Source organism: Rhincodon typus, chromosome 4 (genome assembly GCF_021869965.1).
Source record: "Rhincodon typus isolate 14 chromosome 4, sRhiTyp1.1, whole genome shotgun sequence".
Taxonomy (NCBI): domain Eukaryota; kingdom Metazoa; phylum Chordata; class Chondrichthyes; order Orectolobiformes; family Rhincodontidae; genus Rhincodon; species Rhincodon typus.
The window spans coordinates 90,511,259-90,531,991 of record NC_063335.1 but is presented as its reverse complement, the minus strand read 5'-3'; the positions used below and the strand labels follow the sequence as shown (position 1 = coordinate 90,531,991).

Genomic DNA, 20,733 nt, shown 5'->3' with positions numbered 1-20,733 from the left:
GGCCAGTGTACAAATGGAAAGATATAGTTTTATTACAGAATTGTTGCTGAGGCTGCAAGTGAGAGATATTAGAAGGACATAAGGTGGGATTTTGTGCATGGCTAGAGAGGTTGGTGACTGGGAAACGTTTAAATAGGCAAGAGGGTAGCGGAAGGGCACTCTGCTACATTCATCGCTACCCAGAATAATTCCGTGACAGGAAGGCCTGTAACCAATTAATGTCAACTTTTGGTCCACATCTGGCCATTGCTGGTATAAACCTCATGAGGATCCCCTCCGGGTTTTCTGAGGAAAACAAAGGGAAGACCATTGATTGTCTATATTTAATATGTTATTGTGAACTTGCCAAGTAAGAAGTGCAAGCGAACCCTTGTGAGGTGGCAGAGGGGCCTCCTCTTTCAACTGGCATCCAGAGTCTGATAGAGAGCCCTGAAATCAGCAAGGATGGTAGGGTCATGAGGCCATGAGACCCGAGACCCAAGACCTGACCTTGTTGCTGATACCCTCTTCCAACACACATAACCCTGAAACTCTCTCCATGGCACCCAGATTCCTAAGATCACCATCTCTAGCCTGGGTTCCCATAATTCCCCTCAGCCTCTGACAGCAGCCACCACCTCGCCAATAACATGGCCATTCAGTAGAATTGTCAGCCTATTTGGCCAGCACCTCTCAGTGAATGGGACTTCTGCCCCAACCTCTTCCTCTATTTGGGGGATTTCGAGTGCCTGGCTTGTACACAGTACAATGCGCCTTCCCAATAATAAGTGACGTGGGGTCCTCACCAGCTCTCCAGCCAGAAGCAGATACCCCATTGGCTCACAAAGATTCCATTCATAGCTTGGGAGTGTTTAATGGGGAGTATAATGGAAACTTTATGTCTTGTTCACTTTTTACCTACCCTGAGACTCTTCACCAGGATATTACAAAGATTGAACTTTTATTTAATTTAGCAGAAATAAAAATCAATAGAAAGGTGTAAAAAAGGATGCCAACTTACTTTCAAACAAAATTCTGATTTACATGGCATCCACAGACATAAAATCCTATGTGACTAATGTGTGATAAGAAGCAGCTCCAATGGTTTTAATGATTTTTGTTGCAGTTACTTTAACCTGGCTAACCCTGTACTAAATAAAGTGAGCCATGAGACAATCTGAGCATGTTCAGTATTTTGTATTCAGTATACATATTGTACACTATTGATTGGAAGATAAGATTTGGAAAAGAAGACTGCTGAAGCTGCTGGATGAACTCTTTTTGGAATTCATGCTCAGCTTCAACTGCTTGATTAAAAATATTTCTATGAATAATTAATTAAAAATTAATATATTACTGTGAGTAACCAGCATCTGAAGCATTCAGGTTTTAAACCATTGCCACTGCCTCTCTATTGCTGAAACTCAACTGCTCTGTGTCCTATTTTTTAACTTACTGCTTGACCCCGTTATGCTATGTTCAGGCCTGTACCATTTTATCATGATTGTCAATCTAGCTACATTAAACATACAGAGGAAATGAAATCCCTCCAGTATCTGGGAGGTGCAAGGGGGACAAAATTAAAACACAACGGGCCCTCAAACAGTAAGGGGGTGATAAGGATCAAATGTGTAATTACATTTCAGAGGAATGTAAGAATAATAAGCAGTAATATTAAAGGATTTTAATTACCCCAAGTATTATCTGGGATAGGCTTAGTGTGCAAGGTGGGGAGCAAGCAAGTGCATAGAAAGCCCAACAAGGGAGGGGGATTTTCTAAACCTAATATGCAGAAGTAAGCTTGGGCAGGTGGAAGGCACATCAGTAGGGGAGCATTTTAGAGATAGTAGCCAAGCTCAGCTAGGTAGAGGGAGGTGATGGCCTAGTGGTATTATTGCTGGACTTTAATCTAGAGACCTGAGTAATGCTCTGGGGACTGGGTTTGAATTCTGACATGGCAGATGATGGAACTTGAACTCAATAAAACCTGGAATTACATTAATAATGATGATCATGCTGACTGTGAATGATCTGGTTCTTTAGGGAAGGAAACTGCTATCATTACCTGGTGTGGACGAAATGTGACTTGCAACCCACAGCAATGTGATTGACTGTTAACTGCCATCTGGGCAATTAGGGATAGGCAATAAATGCTGGCCTAGCCAGTGACCCCCACATTCCATGAATGAAATAACAAAATTAAGATAGCTATGGCAAAGGACAAGCATGGGCTGGGAAGGGAAGTTCTAAACTAGGGGAAAGCTGATATTACCAAGATAAGATACAATTTGAACTGGAAGCAGCCGCTTACAGCTAAAACTGTGTCAGAGCAATAGGAGGTATTCAACAAAGAAACAGCCAGAGTAAAGGACAAATATGTTCCTGTAAAGACAAAGGGTGAGACCAAGACTGGAGAACCCTGAGTGCCAAGAGGCATAAAGGTTAGTTTTAAGAAAAAGAGGATGTGTTTCTGGCATATACTTAAGGTTCAATATAGCTGACATCCTAGAGGAGTAAAAAAGTTCAAGGGAACTTAAAAAGTAAATTAGCAAAGCCAACAGAGTCCATGAGAAAGCATTAACAAGTAGAATAAAGGAAAACCCAAAGGGATTTTTAAAAAATATATGTAAAAAGCAAGAGAAGAATCATGGAAAGTGTAGGGCTCATTATGGTCCATAGATGTAGTCTGTATTTGGACATCAAGATATGGTCACAGTCCTCAATGAATACTTTGAGTCGGTCTTCACATTGGAAAAGGATGGTGCTGGTATAGACATCAGGATGAAGGACTGTTAAATACTGGAAAAAAATTGAACTTAGAGAGCGGATGAGAGAGAGATACAATAGTTACTAGTGGAGTTGGCAGCCTTAAAAGTAAATAAATTCACAGGCCCAGACAAAATTCGTCCCAGGCTGTTGAGGGAGACAAGGGAGGAGATATCAAGAGTCCTGGCTGTAATTTTCAAGTCCTCTCTGGCCCTGGGTGAAGTGTCATTGGACTGGAGGACAGCTAATATTGACTCATTATTGAAAAGGAGAAAGAGATAGGCTAGGAAATTTCTGGTTAAAGAGTCTAACCTTGATGGTGGGTAAGATTTTATAAAGGATTCTGTGGGACAGAATATCACTGCACTTGGAGAAACATAAATTATTAAGGGATAATCAACATGGATTTATCAAGGAAATGTTGTGTCTGACAAATTTAATCAAATTCTTTGAGGAGGTAACGAAAAGTGTTGATGAAGCTAATGCACCTGATGTTATCTACGCGGACTTTAGCAAAGCTTTTGATAAATTACTTTGGTGAATGGAATTCAACCCAGAAAAGTGCGAGGCAAGAGATTACTCCATAAATGGTAGGAACTTGGAAAGTACTGAAAATCTAACTTCATCTCCATCACATCCCTAGTATGGCAGATAGATGAGGTGGTTGAGAATACATTTGGGACACTTGCCTTTATTAGCTGAGACATGGAATATAAGAGTAGATTGAACTGTATAAAACAATGGTTAGGCCTTAAGTGGAGTACAGCATGCAGGATTATAGGAGTGTATAGAATATAGCACATTATACGAAAGGTATGATTGCACTAAAGAGGGTGTAGAAGAAGTTTACCAGAATACCACGTGAGTTAGAGGGGCCCTGGTAGCAGTGAATTGAGAGGTGACCTGATAGAGGTTTATAAAATGAGGGACACAGACAGAGTTGATAGGAAGGCACTTTCCCCATTTGTGGAGGGATCAATAATTTGTGGAGGGAGCACAGATTTAAGGTGAGAGGTAGAAGGCTAAGGCGGGAGTTGAGGGAAAATAATTTTGTACAGAGGATATTGGAAGTCTGGAATTCACTGCCTGAAAGGTCATTTGAGTCAGAAAGTCTCAAAACTTTTAAGCAGTATTTAGATATTCACTTGTGTTGTCATAGCCTCCAGTGCTATGGGCCAAGAGCTGGAAAATGGGATTGGTGTCATGAGATCATTGTTGACCAGCATGGACAAAATGGACTGAATGGCCTCCTTCTGTGCAGTAAACGTCTATGAGTCCATGAAGCAGTCAACATACCTTTAATTAGGCCAGTTCTCCATATCCTTTGCTGTTGCAATGATTTCTGAATGCCTGACACTCCAACAATAGCTATACTTAAAAAGTGCCTTTAATGTAATAAAACTTGGCAAAGTCTTTACAGCAAAATTGGAAAACAAAATATGACAGTGAGACACATGAAGTGCTATTAGGGCAGATGACTAAAAGTTAGATAAAATAAGTAGGTTAATAGCTGCAAATGACATGAGTTGGAAGCTGTGCAGTTTCACATTAGTAGTTGCATTGCTGAGTCTACTTTGATAGAAGTTGGTATAAAATCATCAGAATATGCCTGCTCAAGAAATAACTTTATACCATTTCCAGTAAGGGTACATACCTGCACTAGTATAGCCAATTTTCAATATGATGACAGGTTTAAAAAGCTCTCAGACAACACAATGGGAAACCTGAGATAGGGCACAGTAGGATTTTAGTGTATGTAAATGTATATTTATGTAATAATAGTTTTGGCTTTTGGTCTCTATTTATGCTTTTTTTTCTGTGAATACATGTAAATGTGGGTATTTGGTCATATGTATGTTTGCATAACTGCCTGTCTATATATGTGTTGGGGTTCTCGTGTAGATGTATATCGGGGTGCTTGCATGTCTCTACCTTTCTGAGTGGTATTCAGGTTGTTCTGCTTCTGTTTCTTTGCTCCAATTTCTAAAAGCGGAAAAATCTAATAATTTCAAATCCTCCCCCTAGGGCCTGATAAATGGCATTGCTATAAAGGAACCGGACATTTATCAAGCCTGGCAGGAAGAGGCCAAGGTCTCGAAAGTAGGCCAGACATCTTCATGTGATCTCTACAGAGCTGAGAGTGAGGAAGAGCTTTGTGAACCTGGACCCCCTTCCCCATTAATCACTGTCAGAGACAGCATCTATAAAACCAAATGATTCTTCAGAAAGGCTGAGATCAAACCTGAGCAATTCTAAGGTGTGTGTTGTAAATGTTAGAATATTGAAATGGTGATGGGAACTTGGTACTGCTATACCTGCAGACAATTTATTTTTCAGGCATAAAACTGGGTCAACATCTTAAAAGGGAAATATAACTAACTAATTGAATGTTCCTTTACCTTTAGCAGTATTGAAACTGAGTGTATAGTACCAGGAGGAATACAGAGTGCAAAGTTGTGTTTGCTGTTTGTAGCTTGTTAAGAATTGAAAGATAGAGAGAGAAATCTGCTTTGTGAATAAAGAGTGAGGTTGGGTAATTGTTCCTTAGTTTATTGTTTGTAGTTGATAAGGTTCACAGTGGCAGAAGAACTTGGTCCCATAGAATGTTCCTCCTGCAACATGTGGGAAATCTGGGACCCTTCCAGTCTCAATGGTGACCATATGTACAGGAACTGTGTTCAGCTGCAGCTCCTGATTGACTGGATGGACTCACTATGGAGCATCCATGAGGCTGAGGACATCATGGATAGCACAGTTAGAGAGTTACCACACCACAGGTAAGGGCTACACAGGCAGAAAAACATTGGATGACAACCAGAAGGACTAGTAAGCATGTGCAGGTAGTGCAGGAGTCACCTGTGGCCATTCCCCTCTTAAACAGATTTTTCATGTTGGATACCACTGGGGGGGATGACCTCACAGGGGAAAACAGCAACAGCCAAGTTTGTGGCACCAGAGATGGAAAAAGACTGGGAGAGATTTAGTGACTGGGGACTCGATTGTAAGGGAAACTGACAGGTGGTTCTGCGGCAACAAATGAGACTCTCGAATGGTATGTTGCCTCCCTGTTGCCAGGGTCAGGGATGTCTCAGAATGACTACAGAGCATTCTGAATAGGGAGGGTGAACAGCCAGCAGTCGTGGTACATATTGGTATTAAAGACATAGATGAAAACAAGAAGTGAGGTTCGGCAGCGGGAACTTCGAAAGTTAGGTAGTAAATTAAAGGGGAAGACTACTAAGATTGTACTGTCCAGATTACTTCAAGTGCCATGCATTACTGAGTATAGGAATAGGAAGATAGTTCAGAACAATGTAGCTATAGGGATGGTATAAGAGGGATGGCTTTAGATTTTTGGATCATTGGGACAGTTTTTGGTGTGGGTGCGACCTGTATAAGCTGGATGTTTCGTACATGAACTAGCATGGGTCCAATATCCTGGCTGGGAGGTTTATTCATTCTGTTAGGGAGGTTTTAAACTGATGTGGTCGGGAGAAGGGGCAGAGAGTAGATGTAAAGTCCTAACACTATTGCAAGGTCCAGTCAGATACAGAACGAATGCTAGGACAACACAGTATGTGGAGAAGACATGGGCAGGATAAGGCATAAGACCAAGACAGGATAAGTCTAGAAAGCTAAATTGTATCTATTTTAATGCAAGAATACTTGACTGGTAAGATAGATGAACTTAGAGCATTGATCATCATGGGAGATTATGATATTCTTGCAATCGCTGAAACATGGTTCAAATGAGGACAGGACTGGCAGTTCAAAATTCCAGGGTATAGAAGATTCAGATGCAATAGTAGGGGAAGCAAGAGAGGTGGGAGTATTGCATTGTTGATCAACGAAACCACCAGTGCTGTATTGAGGGAGGAAATCCTAGAAGCGACTTCAAATGAGGCCATTTGGGTAAAGCTCAGAAATAAACAAAGAGCAATTAACTTGCTGGGATTATATTACAATCCCCCCCAACAATCAACTATGATCCCACTGAATGGTGTAGCAGGCCTGAGGAACCAAATGACCTACTCCTGTTCCTATTTCTTGTGGTCCAACCAAAATAAATCAAATTTGACTGCTCAACTCACATAGAACTTTATAGGTAACAAAAAGAAATAAATTAGTTTGATGTAGCAACTTTCATAACCACAGAACATTCAAAATGATTTAAATTTGATTCACTATGATAATTTAGGAAATGCCACATCCAACTAGCACACAGCAAGCTCCCACAAACAACACTGAGATAATCTGCTTTGGTGATGCTGCTAGACCAGCAGCAAATATAGGACTGGAGAGGGAAGATGATGCCTCAGTGTAATATATCATCTTAGAGATGGTACTGGGACAACAGAGCGCTCAGTGTGTCGGACTATTTATAAAACAATTATGGGTTTTGAGAAGGTGAATAGAAAGTCATCACTTGCACTGTTTGGGGGGGTGGGGGGTGTTGGTTGAGGCGGGGGGATCAGTCAAGTAATTATCATTCTAACAGCAATAAGAAGCTCATGTGTACCACCATGTTATAACCATGTTTGATGCCCAGGTCTTACATGACAAGAATTGGTTTATTACATCTCAGTAACTACATACAGATTACATTAGTTCTTAAGTGTTTTAACTATTACTAATAAGAGATCGAGAAGACAAGTTTATCTCCATGAGGAGACTGTGCCAAAGTTCAACTGGGGTCTGCCTAATCTCCTCACACTGCTCCGTTCTTCACCCAAAGTCGGTGTTGTATTTCAGAATTAGTGGAGCTTCAGCCCAGGTTAATCTTTTCATTTCGGTTATCTTACATAAAAGTTATCTGTAATTGTCACTAAAAAGAATAGAGAAAGTTCTATACTCAGAAGCACTTAGGATTATTTCTTGTCTTATCACAGTCTTATTGATTTAAGTGCCTTCTCCTAGCATTAACAGCTGTTGTAAAATGACATCGCTAACCTTACCTCCCCATTAACACCATCCAGGCAGCTGGTTCCATTTTGAAAGGGACCTACCGCCAGATGCCCAAAGCCCTCTACTTCCAGAGGTAAGCCTTGTTTCATATGGGAATTAGTGCCCTATGACATAATTTGGGACCCTGATTGGCTTCTCAGATTGCAACTAGCTGGAGCCTTTGAATTGTACATTCCGACCAGTTTCATTGATATTAGAAACAAAGAGGCCACTAAAATGAATGTTAAATTATTTTTGTGGACTTTGCAGCCACATACAGTGCTGGACGGTTGCTGCCTCAAGATGTTCCTCCTCATCAATTTCAATAATCCGCTCTTCCCTTTTTGTATGTCAACTTATTTTGCTGGTAGCCATCCTTGCCCAACTTGAGGTTTTAATCTGATGAGATAATTGCTCAGCTCAGCTATCAAATTTTAAATGTTGCTAGAACCTTATTTCAAGATTGAACTTGTTGGCTAATTGCCATTTTTCTGGTTAGACCCCCAAAAATCAAAACAAATCTGAGGGTTGTAGAGACCCATGCATCTCTTAAGAGAACCTTGAATGCATTTTTAAAACTGAGACAGGTCTAGAGGGTTATTGAAACAAAAACAGAAACTGCTGGAAAATCTCAGCCGGTCTGATAGCTTTGGAGGAGAGAAATCAAAGCTAACGTTTCTGAATCTTCTGAGGAAGGGTCACTGGATCTGAAGTGTTAATTCTGATTTCTCTCCACAGATGCTGCCAGACCTTCTGAGATTTTCCAGCAATTTCTGTTTTTGTTTTAGATTACAGTATCCGCAGTTCTATCAGTTTTTTTTTGGCCAGAAGATTATTGTTGATAGATGGCAAATCAACACTAGTTTTGAATTGCTCTGGTGATCTGCCATAGATAAGGTGGGCCAAATGACCTCCCTGTGTTGCAAAGCTCTGCAGCTGATGGTTTAATAAATTGCTCTAATGCAACTTCATATCTTTACCTTCTGCAGAAACAGCACAATTAAAGGAATTGTTTCTGCCCGTGCTGATTCCAGTCCAAATAGCGTCTGCGGTGTACGAATGAATAGCTTTGTCTTTCCATAGGCAACATCTTGCTGGAAGTTACGTTGGTCTACGATCATTCGGGTGGCTTCCAGGTCTGTAGACATCAAGTGATTGGGCCAAGTGTACTCACAAATCATCTTATACCTGACATACGTGTTTAAAATTGGACAGAGATATTAAAGCATGTTCAGGTAATTAACATACCCGTAAATATACATACACACACACACAAACACACATATATATTTATAGCAGTAGTACTTTCACTATTGGGGCACAAATTTAAAAATTTAAAGCAAATTATAGAAAGGTTAGAAAGAATTTGAGAAGACATTTCTTTACCCAGAGTTTGGAGGGGTGGGGATGCATTGGAGGTCTTACTTGAAACCCACATCCCATTTGAAAAATGTTTCGTTATGCATTTGCAAAGTCATAAGTTACAAGGATCTGGATCAAGACTGGGAAAGTGGAATAAGGTTGGATAACTCTCTTTCAACTAATGTGGACAAACGGGCTAAAAGATGTCCTTTTGTGCTGAACCTTTCTATGATGCTATAATGTGTCCAGTGATGAAAGCTTACAGTTCTTCTGTGGAAAACTCAATAAGTTTGGACCTTGAGCTAGACAGGATCTGATTACATAGGCTAGGCATCTTTATTCACTGACAGAATATGGTGTATGTGGCTCTGTCATTCCTGTTTCTTCTTCAGCTTTAGATAAGCTAAGAGGACTGTTGATGGATGTTGTCTATCTGGTCCTCTGGAGCTCATTGAAAAAGGCTCCACACAAGAGTTTGTTAGCTCAAATAACAGCACACAGAATTAGAGTTAACCTCATAATATGGGCTGATAATTTGTTAGAAGGCTGGAAAGAATGGAGGTAAAGTGTGTGTTTGCTGTCTTATCGATGGGACATGTGTCTGTGATGGAACCTCAGATTTTTATTATATAGATTCTAATAGTTTGGAGAATGTAGGGAGTTACATACCAAAGTCTACAGATGACTTAAAGATAGGAGGCAAAATTATTTCAGAGGATGGTATCACAAAGTTACAAAGGAACATGGACAGATTAAGTGAGTGGACAAAACTGTGGCAGATGGAGCTCAAGACAGAGAAGTGTGAGGACCTGAGAAAGCCAAATTGGGCAGGTTGATAAAAACACAAACAGCTGTAAGAGTTGAGCATTATTGTTGGCATCTGTGGAGAGAGAAACAAAGTTATCATATCAGGTCAAGGACCTTCCTTCAGATCTGAAGGCAGATATAAATATCTTCTTAGCAGGATCAGGGGTGAATTGCTTTCACACCAGTTCAATGGGTTCTGAAATGGTTGAAAAGTCTAATACATGATTTGTAGACTACTGCACTTGGGGAAGGAGTTGCTTGCAAAGTAGGGTAGACAGGTTGCTTAGAGATTTATCAGAACTGTCTAACGTCTCAACCTCACCTCTGCATGTTGTTGATGAAGTCTGTTGATGTGCTTAGTGCCATTCTGAAACAGGCTTCTCCATTTTGGTCAGTTGCAAGTGTTAGAGTAGAATTGAATAGAATCCTTACAGTGTGGAAACATGCCCTTCAGCCCAACAAGTCCAAACCGACCCTCAGACCATCCCACCCAGACCCATCCCCCTATAACCCACCTAATCTACACAATCCCCAAATACTACAGGCAATTTAGCGTGGCCAATCCGCCTAACCTGCACATCTTTGGACTGTGGGAGGAAACCGGAACACCCAGAGGAAACCCATGCAGACAGGGGGAGAACGTGCAAACTCCACACAGACAGTCACCCGAGGATGGAATCGAACGTGGGTCCCTGGCGTTGTGAGGCAGCAGTGCTAACCACTGAGCCACCGTGCTCCCACTTAATGTTATTATTGAACATGTCAGACTTCAGACTGAAATCTGGCTTAATAGATCAGAGTTTGTTTTATTTGGTTTTAACAAAGTAGTGTCCCACTGAAAGCTTTGGTGAAACCATGCTCCACTCCATTGAGTTGACAACTGCTGAAGAATTGGGTAATCATTTCAACTGCCTATTGGCAGTGTACCATGTGCTGAAGCTTGCGTATCAAGCTTGTGTAATGTTTGACTCAAACATTCTTGATTTTCTAAAATATGAAAAGTTTTGCCAGGCTTTTTGAAGTCATTATCATAAATACCAGAGAATTTTATTGTTCTAACTCCTCAGTATGGAAGGGAAGCAGATATTTGACAGCTGGTTGTTCTTTGTCAGCTGTCCGTTGAACCATAATGTTGTTTAAACAAGTAGAATTCTGACAGAAGTCAAAAAATACCGATCCATTATTATGTGTTTGCTTTCCATTTTTACTGTTTTCTTATGCTCTTTTGGAATATCAGAAGAAGAATCTGGTGCTTTTTACCATTTTTTATTTTTAATGTTGGCTTTAAAAAGGACTTTTTTTCTCTTTTATTTGTTGTTGTAGCATTAAAAGTAGCAGGCTTGTTTTGGTAGTTTCCTTCCTACAGGTGGCATGCTCTCCATAAAAGGAGGGATGGAGTTACGCAGGCTTCTTTTTATTTTCAGCCATTTCGGAAAAATAACTTTTCCAAATTCACTCATGGGACGTTCTTCTAAATGGAAGTGGTAATGAGTTTGAAAAGTGCCCTGTAGAGAACCTGGTGGAATATATGGTGTATATGCTACATGTTGCTGCCATTGAGTGTCGATGGTGGAGGGAGGAAATGTTTGTGAATGTGATGCTAATCAAGTAGACTGAATTATCCTGGATAGTGTCAAGCTTCATGAGTGTTGTTGCAGCTGCATTCATCTATGCAAGTGGAGAGTATTTGATCACACTCCTGTGTTGAGCCTTGTAGGTTATGGGTGGGATATGGGGAGACAGGAGATGAGTTACTCACTGCAGGATTCCTAGTCTCTGGCCTGCTTTTGTAGTCACTGCATTTATATGGCTGGTCCAGTTCAGTTTCTGGTCACTGGTAACCCCAGGATGTTGATAGTGGGGGATTCAGTAATAGTTATGCCATATACATAAATAGTTTGGTTCATTCTAGTTTATCTTCATTTATATTATGCAACTGTTGATTGTTAAAACGAAATATGCAATATTACATGTTTATGTTTCAGTGATAGATCATCTTATTATAAACCAAAAAAAGGTAAATTATGATCTATCAAGATTTCAGTCTACATTCTGACTTGTATACTAGTAACATCACCTGGTATCATAACACACTGTTTTAAAGGTTCGGGCCTATCTGGTCTAGAATCAATGTCATATTACAATACATGTGATGTTTCTATACAATGTCGAGTCTGATTAATTGAATGGGATTGAAATTAGATAATGTGTTTAAACAGACTGGGCAGATGTGATGATCTCTGTTGATTATAACAACGAGAAATTTATTCATCTAGAGAGTGGTGAATCATATGGAATTCTCTGCCACAGAAAGCGATTGATGCCAAAGCATTGAATGTTTTTGGGAAGGAATTAGATGTAATTCTTAGGGCTAAAGGGATCAAACTATGTGGGAGAAAGCGGGAACAGGATACTGAGTTGGATGATCAGCCATTTTCATATTGAATGGTGTGGCAGGCTTGAAGGGCTGAATGGCCTATTCATGCCCTTGATTCCTGTGTTTCAATTATGGATATGAACAGGGATTCACTTGTGCTATTAAATAGGAGCAGCCTAAAGCTGTGGTGGCTAGATGAGGCCATGCATAAGTAATGTAAATCTCTGCAAATAAAAGCTTATAAATGTGCATAACTATTCTCAGCTACCATCAGTTCTGAAGAAGGGTCACTGGACTCAAAACATTATCTAGCATCACAGCCTGAAGATAGATTTACCACTTTACTAAGGAATAGAGGAAGAATGGAAAAAGAAGCTGCATAACCAGACTCATTCCAGAACCCCCTTCCCCTCCCCCTTTTCTGATGAAGGGTCTAGGCCCGAAACGTCAGCCTCTCTGCTCCTATGATGCTGCTTGGCCTGCTGTGTTCATCCAGCCCTGCACCTTGTTGTCTCTCATTCCCTTTAAATAAGTTTCTGACTACCAATAGCTTCCAGGGTTATAGGGATGGTATGGGGAAAAGGGAGTGAAATGTTCGATCAGCTACGATCATACTGAATGGTGGGGCAGGCTTGAGGAAGCTGAATATCTACTCGTGTTCCTATGTTCCTAAATGAATGCTCAGCTTTCCACTTCTAAGCCTGCAAACGTTGTGAATACACAGAAATGGATTTACCTCTGCAGGAAACGCTCATATGGTTGTCGATAAGCGAATCCAGCTCTCCGCACCCGCACATTTTCCAAAAGTCCCAAATATTCCACCTGGTGTCTACAGCGTTCATAATCGAAGATTAAGGAAGATTTCTGATCATTGGGCTTAATGCATCGTACATAGTAAGGTTCCTGAAAAGGGGCAAAAAGATATACAAAATTATTAGAATATATGAACTTTTCAGAGATGGTTATTTACGTGCGTGACCTAATTAAACAGAAGACAGATAATTCAATTTTATCATTATAATGATTCAAACATCTTCCCATTCACTCCCTTAGTACAGAACCTTGGTGGATCAAGAGTTCGAGTATATTTACTACAAAAATACAAAATTAAATGGATAAAACTGATTTCTATTCACTCACACTGTCGAGAGTTGCAATATGTCAAGGGCATTCTTAGCCAATCACACTGCATAAAGTCGACATGACCATACTCCATCCTTCTGACTTTATTGCATGCAATTCTAATGGCTCAAAGTGTTTCCCACTCACCTTCATTTTATAGAATCCAATAAGTCAAACTGTTTCCCCATTTAGGGTCATTTATAGACTCCTAGTTGACTATAAGAAAATATCCTTCAACCTCCAGCCTAAGTAACATAGAAAGTAAAGAACCTGTCAAAGTGTAAGATTCCATTTTTTCATTCCATTAAAAGTGCAAAAGTTGAAAAGTCTGAGAAGTGTCCATATTTTCATGTATTCCTGACTTCCTTGTTGGAATAGATTTTTCTTCATCTCACTTGCTTTAAAATGGTGAACACCAAATCTTTTCTTTTTACACTAAATTCTGTCAACCTTTGCCCTTGAATGAAAATAAAACATAAATGAGTAAGAAACAAGAGAAACCTATTTAGTCCATCAGCCAGGATATCCAAAGTCCTTATAAACCTAGTCTTATCCTGCACTATACTCTGGCAATTTTACTTCCTCCCACAATACCGAATCAATCACCATAACTATGTACTCTACCCTATCTGTTTAGTCTTCTCCCACAGACCTTGTACACTCTCACTTTCTGCATGATATTCCCATGTGACAACAGTCCAAGCCAGTCAAATGTGCTTAGATTAGCCCTGACCTTGGAATGTGTCTCAACTGGCAGCAGCAGGGGAAGGGGATAACTGTCCTGGATTCCACTCCTTTGGGAACAAAGCTAATTAATTATGATGGCAGAGAAAAATGACAACAGTCCCAGGAAGGACATGAAAGAACATATAAAACAGAAAGACTGCTATAGAGACCAAGGCAGCGGGTTGTAGCCCGAATCAGTCACTCCAGAGGCCAATTTAATCTAGTTTTGTTAGAACAGATTGCAAGGTGATTTGGTGGAAGTGAAAGGTTGGAACAAAGTAGATCGAAACAGATTGCTTCTTGTGATTGTAGAGTCTAGAACAAGGGGATAGGATTAAATATAAGAAATTTAGTACAGAACAGAATGTGTGAATATGATGTGAGTGAATGAGACTAGTAAATGAATTGCGTGTGCGCGAGACTGGCTTCTGAGTTGTTTGTGCATGAATGAGGCATGTGAATGAGACAAATGAATGCGACATGTAAATGTGTTGTTAGTGTGATGTGTACAGGCTGTGTGTGTAAGGAAATGATTAGTATGTGACAAGACACCTGAATGAAATGTGTGCAGATGAGATCAGGTGAGTGACTTTAGTGAAGGAATTCAGTATCAATGAGACACATGAATGTATTTTGTGTATGTGATTGAGCCTTGTGTGAATGTGTGCTTGAATGAGTTGCGTACGGGTGTACAGGGTGTGAACAAGTTGTGTGTGAATTAGATGTGAGGTTATATGTGGCTGTGAATTAATGAATTATATACCAGTGTAAGTTGTATATATATGTGTGTGAAAAAGTTCTGCCCCATGGGATTGAGTTGTGTTTTATGCGATTAGGTTGTGAGTGAATAAAATATACGTATGAGTTATGTGATTGATACATGAATAGTTTTCCTATGTGTATGAATGAGTAGTGTAAGAATAAGATACATGTATGAGTTGAATGCAAATTTTTGTTGTGTTTATCAGAATGAGTTATGTACCTATGTGAGTGAGTTGTTTTTATGTGTGTATACAATTGTGTGTGAGTGTTTACATTCTGTTTGTTTGTGAAAGGGTTGCACATACGAGATGTGCAAAGGCTGTGTATGTGTGTGAATGATTAGAGAAATTGAGCAGGCCTAAAAGGAAACAATGCCAGAAACAGACAAAACTAGCTGAAGAGACTTGCTGAGAGTGATCAGACAGAAACAGAGTGTAAGCTGAATGTGGAACATTGAGAACAAAATCTAAATCACTGCCACACAGGGAAGATATTGGTGGATAACAGGAAGGTGTTACGAGGTCACTCTTGGTAAATTGTTGATTTTTCACTCGATAATAGCTTCTATTTTGTTGAGGCATGGACCCAAGCATACTCATAGACAGAGCTGCAGAGTTGCAGGAGAGTTACAAGTAGCAAGTCCCTGAAAGTAGGAATGTACAGAGTGGGAATATTACGAGTGTCAGTGAGAGAGACAAGTAAAATTACATTTAAAGACACTAGTAAAACAAGGGAAAGAGCCATTGGTGGGCAGCCACAGAGTGTGTATTTTCATACAGAATCAGCGAAGGAACCTGAGCAGTGAGCAGCTGTCAGAATCACTTTGAAGCAGTCTGGGAGGAGTGTACAGCAAATCAGCATCTGGACTTTTGAGGGACTTTAGACATAAATAAAGATAAGATTTTTCTAGTTTATAATTTAATTTGATTCTGCCAAAGATAAATTGGGATTTGTTCAGTTATCAGACCCGCTTTGTGCCTCAAATGCATGTAAATATAGTCTTGTACAAGTAAGATATGCCTTGGTTTGTTTGTTAGACAGAGTCAATCTCCAATATTTGCCTGTTTCCTCATATCCTACTGGATAGAACCAAACTGCTGTTGTGACTATTTTTATACATAATATGTATAAAGTATTTCTGAAATAAAATGTCTAATCTGACTCAATGGGGAGCCAGTTGGATAAGCAATGGAGGGGAAGAAACTTGGAGGTGTAAAGCATTAGTACAGCTTCCTGATAAAAGCCTAAGGGGCAATACCCAGATTGAGCTCAGTAGGAGCAGCAGCTAAACCCCAATAGGAACCTGGGAGAATTTTAAAGAGCTGATGAAAGGGGCATCAGCAAAAAACAGTGAGCTGATTGGCAGTAAGTTGTCTTTGTTCACTTTATATAATTATGTATTAAGGAAAGGTAAGATTTATCGTTTTTTTTAAAAGAAAACTTGTTTAGTTTTATACTTGGCTTAAATTTAGGGTTAGACTTTTATTAACCAAGGGAAGGCAGGAGAGGTTATTCACATGTATTGCACAACCTGCAGGATGTGGGGAAATCTCAGGCGGTCCTGGCAGTCTGAATGTCCTCATCTGTAGGAAGTGCCACCAATTTGATCAGCATGAGCACCAGGCTTTGGAGCTTGAGCACTGGCAGGAGGCACAGCAGGGCATTCACGAGACTGAGAGTTATGTAGATAGCATGTTTTTCAAGTGGTCACCACACAGCTTAAGGAAGGGCAGTCAAGGAAGGAATGGGTGACTATCATTTGGAAAAAGGGATGCAGGATGGTGAAAATAAAGGTTTAACTGGAGAGCTAGTGAAGGAACAAGAGTATCCAACTGATTCTGGGGCAGGGCCCACTGTACAATCCAGATGAGTCACATTTAAACAGTTCAACTGATATCACCCAGGGAGATTGGCTGGTCGTGTTGGGGAGATTTTCAATTAGCTTGGCAGGGAAATGAAAATTAAGGGTAGGTTCAGACGGAAAAGTAGAGTTAGGCTGGGTAGCTCTTTATGGAAACACAGTACATGGATTGAATGTCATCTGTGTAGATTTCTATGTTTCTCTATTTCTATGATTTTAGTGCATGAGACATGTCAATTAAGTTATGTTTGAAGGAGACATGTAAATGAATTGTTTTCTTTCAATCTTTCATGCGATGGGGCACTGACAAGGCCAGTATTTATTGTCCATCCCTAAGTTCCTGATGAAGGGTCTAGGCCCGAAGCGTCAGCCTCTCTGCTCCTATGATGCTGCTTGGCCTGCTGTGTTCATCCAGCCCTGCACCTTGTTGGCTGCATTATGAACTCACTTTCATTAAACGTCAAGTCTTAGATGAGGTTCCAAACCAGAACTTCTAGCTCAGAGGTAAGGTTGCTATCCATTGTGCCACAAGAACTCAACACAGCTAGCATGGGGAAAAGGGGACCACCTACTATTAGTAGGTGAACAGTGATGGAATTGAGCTCTGAACATTAGAGAGGATTTGCACTGCACTGTCCTTGTAATATATAAACAGGGCGGTTGACTGTGTGACTCAGATAAAACCTCCTTACCTTACATTCCAAGTTAACAACAAGTGCAATCATGGAACTCCTGAACAGGGTCGCAGCAGTCAGAGGTCGTTTTGTGACCTCTGTGATACTCAGTTTCCCTTCTGGCCACATGTCTTTCAACACAGGGTTAGAACTAAAAACAGAAAAACAACATATTTCAGTCCAGTAATAACGTCAGATTTTTCACAGATCAAGGCCAGCTGTTAAGTGCAAGAAATGTGGAGTTTCTCTCTTTTCTCATTGAATGAGATTTCTAAGACAGGAACAGCATGGATTAGATCCAAAGTTCCCTTCTTGTCGACCCTTCAAAAACTCACAAAATTAGTACAGCACAGGTTAGATACAGAAGATGTTACCTTTCCAACTCAGTAATATCAGTTAAGATGTAATTTAATGTCTCGCACCCTAGCCCAACCCCAAATGTGTCAGGAATATTTCCATTTCTCATGCTGCAAATATTCTAATCTCTAGAACTGAATCTGATTATTCTCAGACTGGTTTGAATGTGATTATGTATTTTGAGTTGGAAATAGTGCCCATGCAGGGAATGGAGCATGTCGATGCCTATTTTGGGTAGGTCCTTAGTGTAGGTGCTGGGAAGGTATACTGGGAGTTCGTAGGTCCAGCTGAACATGATTCCAGATCATGATGGCACAATTTGTCATTTTCCACTTGAGCATCTTTGTCTAAATCAACTTCTTCAGGAAGCAATTCTCTGACCTCAACCTGAGGAACAATGTGTGTAGTATTTACACTTCACTAAGGAGGATCGTACTGAAATCTAACACTGATTGCATAATATAGAGGCCAGGTGATGATAGCATTGCCAGTGTGTGTGAAAATGACTGTGGGCATAATATTTTGACATCAGGCATTTTTGACATCTCTCATTTCACCTGCCACTGTTTTGTAAGGGAGATCACAGTGACTCAGTAAGTAAAGAGAGCTCAAAGCATTTCATGCTTTCTTCGAGGACAAGGGCAAGCAGAGTGGGCTTCAGCTTCCCCGTGGTGTGGGGTGGCACTAAATGCATGGACATCGCTTTAGGGATATTGCATGTAAATTTAGAGATGTACTGCAACCAGCAAGGGCTCCACTCCCTCAGTGTCCAGCTGATGTGTGACCACACTGAGTTTTTCATGCTTCTCCATGTCTGTTATCCTAGCAGCAGTTATGACCCTTCATTCTGTGCCAGTCCACTGTACTGTAAGCATCTGGGTCACCATGAGAATCCAAAGAGTGGCAGCCCTCAGACATTGCATCGTGGCTAGGTTCAGAGTGTGGCAGATCAATTGCCCAGCGACTCCATTCCTGCAACCATCGATGTGCAAACTTCTGCTGGAATTCTTCATGGTCATCAGCATTGTACATAGGATAGCTGGTACACCTGTCAATGTACCACACATTGCTCTATGTACCTACCAGCCTGTTCTTATAATTCCCCAACTGAATTCCCATCTGAATCATCTGCAGCAGAACCTGTGAGTTGACACCTTGCTTTCGTTCCCCTCTGGGATCAGGCTGGTTTCGTCTGATATCTCACTACATGCTGATCCAGCCTCTAAGCCTTGCTCTAAAGTGTAGACAGTCAATATCTGAAATGATGGCTATGAGAGTCAGAGTGAATGATGGCGTTGCATCATCAGCCTCTTCTTCCTCTGGTCCTGCTTACTCCTGCACCACTGCCTGATAAGTTGGCAGCTCTTAGGCATCTGAAAGGAGAAATGTAGAATGGAAGGGTTGTTGTGAGTGGAGGTGAGGGAAAGGCAGGAGCTGCATGCTTATACCATCTCTTGTAAATCTACAGAGGTTGTGGAATGAGGCGCAATTGGGATTTGAGAAAAAGATTCATTTATGCAGATATCACCATTATCAATGGTTTTCACCTTGTCAGCAAGCATGGCCTCAGTCACAATCACTCTAATGATGGCCAGCACCATCACTTTTATTCGGGTGAGGACATGCAGCCTATTACCTGCCAATTAGTTGGTGCTTCCTCTGGTTGTGATACACTTGTATTTGTTGAATAGCTGGTAAAGTGTGTGTAAGCTGTAAGATGTGGGTGTGAGGCTTTCAGCAATCCTAAGTATGGTGAAGCTATGGATATGAAGTACTATTGATTACTGGTCAGTGAGTAAAGATGGGCAGGTGAACCATGTAGGCAAGTTTAGTTGTAAGACTATGCTATTTACACTCACGTGGGACCATATAGGGGACATGGTTACATACTAATTGTGCCACTGGACTAGTAATCAAGAAGCTCAGGATAATGTGAAAGCTACGGATACAGATTCAAATCCCACCACAGCAGCTGCTAGAATTTAAATTCAATGAATAAATCTTGACTTGAAAATGTATCTCAGAAATGGTGAAACTATTGTTGATTGTTGTAAAAGCACATCTGGTTCATTGATGTTCCAGAGGGAAGGAAATCTGCCATTCTTACCTTGTAAGGTTTGCATGTAATTCCAGGTCCACAGCGATGTGGTTAAGTCTGAGATGGCCTAGCCAAGCAGGGATAATTAGGGATAAGCAACACCATGAAAGAATGAGGAAATGAAATGGAACTTCTTTTGGCACTGAATCCAGATGCAGGTGGATTGGCTGTCACAGTTGTCTGCTCACAGTGCCTTTGTGGTGTCAATCTGGAAGGTCTCTTATTCCCCCAATGGATAGGCAATCTCTCTTCTTCTGTAAAGAAGCTCTACTATTTAGTCTGGGAACATTAGAGCATGGTGTCTGTCCATGCTTCTTTCTGTTCACACACACGACTCCAGGTACTTTCTGCACCAGATACATCCAAAATGCACCTTCACCTTTAATAGGTGCAAACTGTCTTTAAGTGGCATGGTCTACCTTTAGGCTGTGATAGTCTCGCAGAAGCTTGCAACCCCAAGATGCCATTTCATGAACAGATTGATTTTTTTTGGAGTGATGGCAGTGGGGTACTCCAGGGATCATAGGAACATGGGAATTAGGAGCGGGAGTAGTTAATTCAGCCCTCAAGCCCATTCTGCCATTTAACATGACCATGGCCGATCTTATCACAGTTTCAACTCCACTCTCCTGCTCCACATAGTCCTTTATCCCACTTTTCATCAGAAACATATCTATTTCTTTCTTGAATCTGTTGATTTATTCTGCCTCCACTCGACTCTAGGGCAGTGAGTTCCACAGATTCTCAACCCTCTGAGAGAAGGAGTTTCTCCTCATCTCACTCAGTGATAGCAAGAACTGCTGACGCTGGAGTCAGAGATAACACAGTGTGGAGCTGGATGAACACAGCAAGCCAAGCAGCATCAGAGGAGCAGGAGAGCTGACGTTTCGGGCCTAGA

The 20,733-nt window shown here is 40.8% G+C and overlaps 1 protein-coding gene across 1 annotated transcript in view; it reads right to left on the bottom strand.

Moving 5' to 3' along the window:
• The window catches only part of LOC109935063 (unconventional myosin-Id-like), a 121,915-nt gene that overhangs the window by 37,833 nt on the left and 63,349 nt on the right, over positions 1–20,733 (bottom strand). Inside the window, exons 14-16 of the mRNA XM_048595790.1 lie at positions 17,399–17,531; positions 12,972–13,138; positions 8,670–8,877 (exon numbers count right to left, since the gene is read on the bottom strand). Coding sequence (XP_048451747.1) covers positions 8,670–8,877; positions 12,972–13,138; positions 17,399–17,531 — 508 coding nt within the window. The remainder of the gene's footprint in view (positions 1–8,669; positions 8,878–12,971; positions 13,139–17,398; positions 17,532–20,733) is intronic.